Raw genomic sequence first — 12,568 nt, forward strand, 5'->3', positions numbered from 1 at the left:
GTGGCACAAACCTTAGCAAGCCTCAACTGATAATCAGGAAAACAAACTATTCTTATATAGATTTTACTTAGCTCAAGTATCACCCCTCACTGTACTGAAGCTTAACTAAATGAGAAGCAAACTGGAGCTATGGCTCCACAAAGATGTAAAGGGAATCATAAAAACCAAAACACAACCGAATTGAGAAGCACTCTGAAAACTCATCTGGTGCAACTCCCCTATTTTGCTGATGGAACTGAAAACTGAGAGATTAAAGTGACTTGCCAAGGTCACACAGCCAGGCAATGGCCATCAAGATCAAAACATAAATATCCACACTCCAAACTCAGCTATTTCAGCTGTTGTGACAGGCTTCCGCGAGGTCTTCACAAGAGAGACCTTCAGTTTTACCAAACCTTCAGCTTGGTTTCAGGTCAACTTAGATATCTGTATTTAAATGGGAGACATATCAAAATGTATGATGACTGAACACGTGAGGTATAAATAGTGACATATCTGTCACGGCCCTGCCCAGTGGGCAGATGAACACCTTGCAAAGAGGAAGAGTGGGCCCTACATTTAAGGCCCTTTGAACCTACTGGGGCTTTGTGTTGAGCAGAGTAAAGATATCCCTACCCAACAAAAAACTGGTTCCGTGACCTCTCACCCAGTGTCAACTGGGTAAATATTCCAAAGTCCAAATTTTACACATTTTAAGTGGCTCTGTCATTACACTTATTTAGCTCAAATCACAGAAAGAGAAGTGAAAACTAAATCAAGCCTTTAAAAAAGCAATTTAGTATAAAGCATATATTAAAAGAATTAAGAGTTCTACTTGTCAATTTGGCTCACTGTGGTATCACTTAAGAAAAGTAAGTTGTAGAGTATGATTCCATTTTTTAAAAAAAGCAGAAATCTCAGGGGGTTTGGGTGGCTCAGTCACTTAAGCATCAGACTTCGGCTCAGGTCATGGCCTCACAATTCTTGAGTTTGAGCCCCGTATCAAACTGTTAGTAGTGCAGAGCCTGCTTTGGAGGATCCTCTGTTCCCCCCATCTCTTTGACCCTCCCCCACTCACTCTCTCAAAGAGGAACATTTACAATAAATAAGATAAAAAATAAATAAAGCAAAAATCTTAACTTTTCACATATTTGTGATCGTATGAGCAAAGTGAAAGGTACAGGAATGCACCACACTTCCAACGGTGGTTAGCTATAAAAGATTAATAAAACCAATTCTAACAAAAAAGGCTAAATACTAATGAAATAATAACTAAATGAAAATGTAAGATATAACATTGTCTGTAACAACCTGGGAAATAAAATAAAGATTATGTACAAAGACAATGGCTACAAAGATAAAAAGTTAGTTTCATTTATATCAAAATTATGGTCAATTTTTATTGTAGTGTCTGTAGTTCTGTTTTTATTAAAAAAAAATTTTTTAACGTTATTTATTATTGAGAGACAGAGCAAGACAGAGCATGAGCATGGGAGGGGCAGAGAGACCAGGAGACACGGAATCTAAAGCTGGCTCCAGGCTCTGAGCTGTCAGCACAGAGCCCGACGTGGGGCTTGAACCCACCAACTGTGAGATCATGACCTGGGCCGAAGTCGGGCGCCCAACTGACTAAGCCACCCAGGTGCCCCATGTAGTTTTTTTTATTTTTGCAGCAAGATGGAAAAAAGAAACAGATTACATTCGCCAAATTTTCAAAATGATAAATACACAAATTTGTAAAAAGTTGTTAATAAAGCATATGTAATATCAATACACGTCGATTAAAGAAAACTTGGGAAATTCAGAAAAGTAAAAGAGGAAACCATTAGCTCACTTATCAAAAAATTAAAATAAAAAAACTGGCCACAATTCTGGTATATTAAAAAAAAAAAAAAACTCTTTCAAAGAGTGCGGATTTTAATACTGTTGTTAATTCTAACAAATAATCTTAGCGAAGATAAGGCCTGATTCACCCTTCACATTCACTCCAATCTGCCAGCACATTCAATTCTGCTCATGGTCTGCGTCATGCACACACTCCGCCCAGCTGCAGAGGCATGGCGGCTGGGCTCTGCTGGCTTTCCCCAACCAAGCCTGCTCAGCACTCCCAGCACTACTGCAGGCTGAACATCAGAGTCCCTCTGTAGAGATGTCTCTTCTGACAGCCTCTTGCAGGATGCAGATATTCTGCTAAAAACAGAAACTATGGTGCCTTTACCTTTAGGCCCAAGAAATATTACCCTTAGAAACTAGATTCTAACTTCATATCCCAGGACCAAACCATAAAGGAAATGAGCGGTTTCATCTGGAGGCTGGACCACTTCTTAAAGGCTTTCTAAAGCCTATGGAATATTTATGTTTAATCAAAGGGAAAGTAACCAAATGTAAAGTAAAATGTAAACTGTAAAATGTTAGGATGGCAGTCTCAAAAAGCAGGTGGGAAGTGAAACACAGAGAAACAAACAGTTAAGTAAAAGGAGATTAAAGTAATTTACCTATATAGATATAGATATACCGTTTCCTAGAAATGGAAGAAAATAAAACTAAATTGTAAACCTGAAAATTCCATAATTCTAGAAAAGAAACTGGGATGTACTTATTTTCTCTGAAGTTATGAATTAACATAATCATGGGCAATAAAATATGACAGATTTCAAATACTGAATTCCCAAAGCAAATAAATATTTCTAGACAAAGCTGAGGCAGACAAGCATCTCTTCCAAGTCCTAAAACTTCTTTTTTCAAAAGATTTTATTTTAAAGCAATCTCCACAACCAGCATGGGGCTCAAACTTACAACCCTGAGATCAAGAGTCACATGCTCTACCAACTGAGCCAGCCAAGTACACCTTAAAACTTCTTTTTGGTAAGACAAGTCCCTATGGAGTAAAAGACCTTATTTTCTTTCTCTGTAGATACTGAAAACACTATAGTAACATTCACACTTGACACAATGGCCAGCTCTTTCAGTAGTACCAACTCCATATGGGGCCAGCACATACAGAAAGACAATCTGGATTCTGGATCCTTCCATTGTCATTTAACTCCCACTTTACATTGGTCATAGTCTGTCAAATCCCCCAGATATCTCCCCTGCCAAAAGAGGCAGCAGGGACACAAAAAAAATCACACAAAAATAGTTACAGGAATAAGTGAATGAAATTTTTATTTGTTAAGACTTAACTTCTGTAAGGACATGGTTCTGAAAGAGAGGAGAAAATTGTGTAGTAGCTGGAAGAGAAAATGGGGCCAAGCAAAGAGTTGTTTTTTGTTTTTGTTTTTTGAAGATGAGAGGAACTTGAGCTAAATGGGTAGATCCAACAGAAAGGGAAAAGCTGAAAAAAAGAGCATAGAAATGAAAGATACAGGTCCTTAAGAGGACATCTGGAAATGTCTGGAAGCATCTCTTAGTTGTTCCAAAGACTGGAAGGCACTATCACCTTACAGTATGTGGGAACAGGTATGTTACACAATGCATTATAATAAAGAATTTTCCTACTCTAAATGCCAACAGCATCCCATGCCCCTCCAACCCAGTCACATAAATGTTTGTTATGTTTAAAATTAACAAATTTTAACTGATTAAATTACACAGCAACCCAAATATGAAGTGGGTTGCACCAAAAGAGATAAAAATAGTTTCTCAAGCCTCTCAACATTTTGTTTTACAAGGTAATATATTACTTCCGTATTCCATGATTTTTTTACATTATTTCAAACTAAATAATTAATAGGGAATTTTAACACATTCTAATACATAAAAGTACACTATTCATTTGTATTCTGATAATATGAAAAAGCATACACAAAGATATCAGGTAAAAATTAAAATACATACAATCACAGTCAAAACACTAAGTCCCTGAATTGTGAATTCTTAGTGGGCAAAATAATTTTCCCACGTATACTGTATTACTGTTGTAAACATATATGCACAATTAAGCAAATATAAAGTGAGCAAAATATTACTGTGGACTCACCTTGGTTAGCATTTGCACCCTGAGGCAAAGCATTGGTTAAGTTGGGTAATTCACTGCCATGATTTCCATCTTCCCATGGACAGACATCAACACTGTTCCACTTTTTCAGCTGTTTTAGCCAACTGGCTTTCTGTTCCAACTTGCAGTGGGGGTTTAAAACTATACACATCCACAGAGCACCTAATTTAAAGGGAGAGAGGGAAGTAAATTTCAAATATCATAAAAATTTCCAATTCTAAAACCTAATGATACATTTTAAACCCTTTCAGAATGGACCTAGGTCTGCCATTTTTATAACTCCATTCTCTCCTTAATCTAAGCTACAAATCTCATATAGAGTTTAATGGAAAGAAGGACAACAGAGCCCAAATTTGAACCAAAGATCCAAACATGGTTACATATAAAGATGAAAGATATTTCAAATGCTAACTGTATCACCTTCCTATTTGTGTCACATTTTGGACAAAAAAGACAAAAAAGAAGTAAAGTCCAACTTACCACTTTAGTCTACAAACAGATTTTATATATGGATGCTGTAACAAAGCACTCTAAATGCTTCTTCCATGCAAAAATTAAATTTACTTCTAAATTTACCTTTTTACAATAAAATCATAAAGGTACTATAATGGACACAAATAAATAATTTCCTAGTTTTACAAGCTTTCCAAACTTTATGATGTTTTTAAATTAGAATGCATATCAATTGATATGTGTATGTATATTTCAACAGATGTTTTAAAAATAAAATTCACTTAAACATACTTCCCCCTAAATGATTTCACCAGAAATTAATCTTATTATATATATTTTTTAATGTTTGCTTATTTTTGAGAGCGACACAGAGTGTGAGCAGGGGAGGGGCAGAGAGAGAGACACACAGAATCAGAAGCAGGCTCCAGGCTCCGAGCCATCAGCACAGAGCTAGATGCAGGGCTTGAACCCACGAGCCGTGAGGTCATGACCTGAGTCAAAGTCAGAGGCTTAACCGACTGAGCCACCCAGGCGCTTCAAAAACTAATCTTATTATAAATGAAATCACTAAATTTATGTCTTTATGTGAATGAAATCATTAAACATTAATCAAAATTTCACTTGTTTTTCAAAGGAAAAACCATAATGAATTTATTTTTTCAAATGATTTAAGTTTATTTATTTTTGAGAGAGAGCACACGTGAACACGAGAGGCACAGAGAGAGAGGGAGAGAGAGAATCCCAAGCAGGCTCTATGCTCTTAGCATAGAGCCTGATGCAGAGCTCAATCTAACAAACTGTGAGCCAAAATCAAGAGTCAGATGCTTAACCTACTGAGCCACCCAGGCACCCTGCCATAATGAGTTTAGAATGCATAACTCATAACTTGAATAGCTAATTAGGTAGCTAATTCAAACAAATACTTCAGAAGTTCTAAAACTACAAGTTTTACTTTACTGATTTCAAAACAAGACAGATTCTAGTACTTCAAACTCATTCACAATACTTTTTCTTTTAAAGGTACATGTGTGGGGCACCTGGGTGGCTCAGTCGGTTGAGCATCCAACTTCAGATCAGGTCATGATCTCGCAGTATGGTCCATGGGTTTGAGCCCTGCTCAGGCTCTGTGCTGACAGCTCAGAGCCTAAAGCCTACTTCGGATTCTGGGTCTCCCTCTCTCTCTGCCCCTCCCCTGCTGATGTTGTCTCTCTCTCTCTAAAAAATAAACATTTAAAAAAAAAGAAAAGTACATGTATCTATGTGTATTTTAATCAACTGTGTTAGCCAAGTAAATAAAGGTAGAAACAACCACTGTGTTTTGTTTGTCCAAAAGAGATGTTTTATATTCTTTCACATATAAAATTAACAAGATTCCCAAATGTGCATCAACAGATAAATGGATAAAGATGTGATGTGTGTACACACACACACACACACACACACACACACACACACACACACTGAGGAATATTATTCACCCATAAAAAAACAATGAAATCTTGCCATTTGCAGCAACATATATGGAGATGGAAAATATAAATGCTAAGTGAAATAAATCAGTCAGAGAAAGACAAATATTGTATGATTTCACTCATATGTGAAATTTAAGAAACAAAACAAATGAACAAAAGCAAGGGAAGGAGGGAAGGAAGGAAGGAAGGAAGGGAGGGAGGGAGGGAGGGAGGGAGAAAGAGAGAAACCAAGAAATAAGACTCTTAACTATAAAGAACTGATGGTTACCAGAGAGAAGGTGGGTGGAGATATGGGTGAAACAGGTGATGGGGAATGGAGAGTACACTTATGATGAGCACGGAGTAATGTACAGAACTGGTGAATCACTACACTGTACACCTGAAACTAACATAACAGTGTATGTTAACTATATTGGAATTAAAATTAAAAACTTAATAAAATTAGCAAGCTTCTTCAATTATAGAATCTGATATTTTAAATATCAAACAATTTTTACCAACAGAAAATTAAAATTGCCACAACTGATTATTTAAGCCACAAGTATTTAAAAATTACATTTCTATATTTTTAAATGCCAATTAAAAACAAAATGTGATCAGTTAAAATGGAATAAACCCACTATTGCTTATCTCTCTCCAAAAGTACAAAAAGCAGCACCTTAAGGGCTCTAAAAAGTAAATAAACAAGTAGTTTGGAGAAATAAAACTTTAAGAAATAAGCCATGTGAGGCTGATTTCATGTTACTTTTTTCCCTCTCTTTTGTCTCCTGGGTTGGCAGAAAATTAGTCCCATTTTGGGAACTTTGTAGAGGGCACATACAGCAAAAAAGGAAAAATATCATCTAGTTGGTGAGAGAACTGGGAAAAGGGGACCCTCCTCACAATCAGGAGCTGAAGAGGGAGACCCCTAAAAACTATATACCAACAGGCCCACGTCCTATGTACTGGGCAGATCGCAAGCAACAGAGACAAGGCTTTGAAAACTTTACTGATAATGTCATCCAAAGAAGGTAAAACAAAACTTATGGTCTGAATCTACCCTGATTGTTGACTGTATGCTTTAAAAAACAAAAACAAAACAAAAACAAAAACAAATTCTCCAGAGGATTTTAAGAAGACTCAGATTTTCACAACACAATATTCAAAACATCCAGGATCCAAAATTATTTGGCTTACAAAGAAACAGGGAAATTTGATCAATTCTCAAGGGAAAAAACAATCAACAGTGCCAACCAAGATAAACCATATGTGAGAATGATCAGAGACTTTACAGTAACTATATAACTATGCTCCATGAGAAGGTAAACACTATTAAATGAGTAAAAGACAAACTATAAAAAAGAACTAAATGGGAATTTTAGAACTGAAAAAAAATATATCTGAAATAAAAAATTCACTAGATAGGATCAGTGGCAGGATGGATATGGCAGTGGGAAAAGTTAGTGAATGTGAAAATAGAAATGATCTCATCTGAAGAACAGAGAAAATCAGAAGAAAATGAACCAAACCTTAAAGACAAGTGGGAAAACATCAAAATGTGTAATATTTGTATTACTGGAGTCCCAGAAGATGAGACATAGATACAGAAAACTGTGGAAGAAATAATGACTAAAAACTTCCAAATTTGTGAAAATATATGAATTTACAGAATAAAGAAGCTCAACTAACCAGGAAAAGGGTAAGCTCAAAGAAAGCCATGCCCAAACATACCATAATCAAATCAATGAAAACCAAAGATAAAGAAAAAAAAAACTTGAAAGTAAAGAATAATAAAAAACCATACGGAGAAGAATCACTCAAATAATTAGATATTTCTCATCAAAAATCATAGAAGTTAGAGGACAGTGAAACAATACCTTCAAAGTGTTCAAAGAAACTAAAGTGTCAACCTAGAATTCTATATCCAGCAAAAATACTGCTCAGGAATGATGGTGAAATAAAGATTTTCTCACATCAGAGAAAACTAAAGTATTTGTTGCCAAAAGATCTGTTCTAGAAGAAATGCTAAAGAAAGTTCTTCAGGCTAAAGAAATTAATACCAGAGGGAAACTGAGGCTTTAAGAACAAAGAGCAAATAAGAATAATAAATATCTGACTAAATATAACAAACTGCTCTTGTCCTTTTAAGTTCTTTAAAATAAGTATGACTACTGAAAGAAGAAATCTGAATATTGTCTTGGGTCATTTTAAATGTATGTAGATGTAATACCCATTTAGAAAACTATAAAATAAAGAATGGAGAGTAAAGGAACCTATAAGGTTGTTAGACTCTACATTCTACTTAAAGTGGCAAAATGTTAACTCAAAATAGACTGTTTAAGGCTAGGTATGTTTAACACCAAAACCATAAAAAATATACTAAGAGATAAAAACAAAAAAGACAATACATTAAATACTTAAAAAGGTTAGAACAATCCAAGGAGGACAGGAAAAAGCAGAAGGAACAAGGAATAAAAACAGAAAGGATAAAGAGACTTAAATTCAACTACATCAATAATTACATTAAATGTAAATGGTCTAATCATACAAATTAAAAGAGATGGTAAATTCAGATTAAAAAGACCCAACTCTACGCTATGTACAAGAAAGATACTTTAAATAGAATGACATAGATTAAATGGAAAAAGATATACTGCGTAAAACTTTCAAAATAAAGCTTAAGGGGCCATATTAATATCAGACAAAGTAGACTTCACAACAAGGAATAGTTACATCAAGGATAAAGTGAGATGTAGAATAAAAGGGTCAGTTCTCCAAAAACAATGAGAATCCTAAATGAGTAAGCTAAACCCAACATGAAGACTTCAAAATACATGAAGCAAAAACCAACAGAGCTTAAAGGAGAAATAGACAAAGTCACAACTATATTTAGAGGGTTTAACACTCCTTTTTCAATAACTAATAAGACAAGCAGACAGAAAATAAGGATGAAGAATACCAACTCTATCAACCAATTTAACCTCACTGACATTTATAGCCCACTCTACCTACCATTAATAGGAAAAATAAAACATTACTTTTTTTAAATGCACAAAGAACATTCACCAAGACAGTCCATACTCTATGCCATAAAACAAACTTTGACAAATTTGAAAGAAGTGAAATCATACAAAGTATACTCTCTGATGTAAAAGAATTAAACTAGAAATCAGTAACAGGAAAATATTTGGAAAATTCCCAAACATCTGGGAACTAAATAACACTTATAAATAACTCATGATAAAGGAGGAAGTCACAAGAAAACTCAAAAAATATTCTGTAATGAATGAAAATACAAATAAAATATATCAAAATTTGTGATGTATACCTGAAAACAGTTTACAGGGAAATTTACAGGGTTAAATACTTATCCTGGAAAAAAGAAAGGATTCAAAGCAATCATCTAAAATTTTGTTTCTGTTTATTTTTAAGAGAGAGAGAGAAAGAGAGAGAGAGAGAGAGAGAACACAAGCAGGGAAGGGGCAGAGAGAGAGGGAGACACACAATCAGAAGCAGGTTCCAGGCTCTGAGTTATCAGCACAGAGCCCGATGCAGGGCCTGAACCCATGAACTGGGAGATCAGGACCTGAGCCAAAGTCTGATGCTCAATTGACTGAGCCACCCAGGCACCCAAAGCAATAACCTAAATATCCACCTTAAGAAAATGAGAACGCAAAAGCCAGCAAGCATAAGGAAGGAAATAACATCAGAAATCAATTAAATTGAAACCTGCACCCCCTCAATTCAGTGAAACCAAAAGCTGCTTCTTTAAAAAAAACTAATAAAATCAGGGGCACCTGGTAGCTCAGTAGGTTAAGGATCCGACTTCAACTTGGCTCATGATCTCAGAGTTCCTCGAGTTCAAGCCCCATGTCGGGCCCTGTGCTGACAGCTCAGAGCCTGGAGCCTGCTTCAGCTTCTGTCTCTCTCTCTTTCTCTCTCTGCCCCTCCCCCACTTGTGCCCTCTCTCTCTCTCTCCTTCTCTCTCTCTCTCTCAAAAACAAATAAAATGTAAAAAATAAAAAAAAAAATTTTAAAGGCTTATAATGGAATTCTACGAACAACTTTATGCCTATGAATTCTACTACTTAGATAAAAAAAAAAAAAATTCCCTGAAACTCGCAAACTACCAAAGTTCGTCACTCAACAAGTAACAACCTGAATAGTAATAAATGAAAGAAATTAAATCTGCAATTCAGTCTCTAATAATGTAGGTTCAGAGGTTTCCTTGGAAAATTATACCAAATACATTTAAGAAAGAATCCCAATTCTACACAATATCTTCCTGAAAACATAGAAGGGAATGGTCTCCAACTCATTTTAAGAGCCCAGCATTACTCTGATATCAAAACCAGACAAAAATATAAGTAAATACAATTACAGATGAATATCCCTCATGAACACAGAAGTAAACATCTCAATAAAATACTAGAAAGTCTAATTAAGAAATACACAAGAAGGAAAATAAACCACAACCAAGTATCATTTATCCCAGGAATGCAAGGTTGATTTAACATTAAAATTCAATCAGCATAACTCACTATATTAACAGACAAAGGGGGAAAAAAAAGACCATCTTCAACAGATGCAGATAAAGTAATTTTTTCCAACAGAAGAAGCAACTGACAAAATTCAACATTCCTTCATAATAAATAAACCTCTCAACAAAATAGGAAAAGAAGATAATCAGATAAAGGCATCTGTGAAAGAAATGCTACACGAACATCATAATGGCAAAAGACGGAATATTTTTCCTGAGATCAAAATAAGGCAAAGATGTATCTCTTCCATCTCCTGTTCAGCATTACACTGGAAATTTCAGCAAACCCAAAAAAGCGAGAAAAGGAAGCTAACTGCATAGATACGAAAGGAAAAAAATTAAACAATTTCTATTTGCAGACAAGTGACCTACAAAAATGCTCCTAGAACTAATAAGTAGGTTTACCAAAGGTCATGACACAAAGTCAAAGTAAAAGCAAACAACCCCCCCCCCAAAATTGGGGTGCCTGGGTGGCTCAGTCAGTTGAGTGTCTGCCTCAAGATTTTGGCTCAGGTCATGAACCCAGTGCATGGAATTGAGTCCCACTATGGGCTCTGTGCTGAGCATGATGACTGCTTGAGACTCTCTCTACTGTTCTACCTCTCCCCCTGTTCATGCTCTCTCTCTCTGTAAATAAAACACACACACACACACACACACACACACACACACACACACACACAACCAACTGTAAATCTATATGCTAAAACTGAAAAATTACAGTTAAAAACTTAACCAAAAAATTACCATTTGTATTAGTACCCAAAAAACCATGAGATGCTTAGTTATAAATCTTATAAAACATGTGCAGAGTCTCTATGCTAAAAGCAAAATATTGACAAAATAAGTTAATCTTAAAAAGCAGAAAGTTTACTATGTTCATAGATTAGAAACCTTAACAATGTTAAGATGTCAATACTCTCCACACTGATCTATATACTCAACACAACCCCACTCAAAAGCCAAGCAGGTGTTTGTGTACATGATGGACACAAGAACAGATACTGAATCACCAAAGCAATTTTAAAGGACAAAGTGGAAAGACTTATAGTAGCTAATTTTGAGACTTCCTATACTTACAGTAATCAAGACAATGCACAATTGGTAAAACACACAGATCAATGGTACGGATTAAAAAGCTGATAAACAGACCTACACAAATATGGTCAATTTGAGGTTCAAAGTCAATTCAGTAGAGAAAAGATAAACGTTTTCTTTTTAAAAAAATTTTTTTAACGTTTATTTTTGAGACAGAGAGAGACAGAGCATGAATGGGGGAGGGGCAGAGAGCGAGGGAGACACAGAATTGGAAGCAGGCTCCAGGCTCCGAGCCATCAGCCCAGAGCCCAACGCGGGGCTCGAACTCCTGGACCGAGAGATCGTGACCTGAGCTGAAGTCGGACGCTCAATCGACTGAGCCACCCAGGTGCCCCAAGAGAAACGTTTTCAACACCTGGTGCAACTATTAGATATTCTTGTGAAAAAAGTGAACTTAAATCCATACCAAAAACTTCATTAAAGGATTGGTTCAATTAAATTTTTAAAAACTCAAAATAGATCATAGGCCTAAATATAAAGCCTTACCATAACACTTGGGGGAGGGGGAGAAAACTCTTATGATCTTGGGTGAGACAAAGATAAAGTTGATCCAATATCAAAAGCAAGATCCATAAAGGATGAAATTGAGAAAGCAAACATCAAAATTAAAACCTTTTCCTCTACGAAAGATACTCTTCAGAGAATGAAAAGATAAGTCACAGACTGAGAGAAAATATGTGCAGATCATTCATTTGACAGAGGATTTGCATCCAGAATATGTAAAAGTCCTCACAAAACTCATCAAGAAAGTGAACGACCCTATAAAAATGGACAAAACATTTGGAAAGACACTTCATCAAGTAAGATCTACAGAACCATATAATGTGTATAATGGGATGTTGCAGATGAAATAAAATATAATAGCAAACTGCAGATGAAAATGTGCTCAACACCATCACTCATTAGGAAAGTACAAATTAAAACCATACCACTATACACCTATTAAAATAAAATCAGAAAAAAGAAATTTAGAACTTGACAATGCCAAGTGCTAGTAAAGTGTGGAGCAACTGGAATGCTCAAAGGGTGCAAAATGATACAGCCACTCTG

The 12,568-nt window shown here is 35.6% G+C and overlaps 1 protein-coding gene across 1 annotated transcript in view; it reads right to left on the minus strand.

Annotated features, from left to right (window-relative positions):
• The window catches only part of ZSWIM6 (zinc finger SWIM-type containing 6), a 198,894-nt gene that overhangs the window by 22,253 nt on the left and 164,073 nt on the right, over nucleotides 1–12,568 (minus strand). The window contains exon 6 of the mRNA XM_040493311.1: nucleotides 3,959–4,138. Coding sequence (XP_040349245.1) covers nucleotides 3,959–4,138 — 180 coding nt within the window. The remainder of the gene's footprint in view (nucleotides 1–3,958; nucleotides 4,139–12,568) is intronic.

This window comes from Herpailurus yagouaroundi, unplaced genomic scaffold, assembly GCF_014898765.1.
Source record: "Herpailurus yagouaroundi ecotype Mexico unplaced genomic scaffold, PumYag 29, whole genome shotgun sequence".
NCBI classification, from domain to species: domain Eukaryota; kingdom Metazoa; phylum Chordata; class Mammalia; order Carnivora; family Felidae; genus Herpailurus; species Herpailurus yagouaroundi.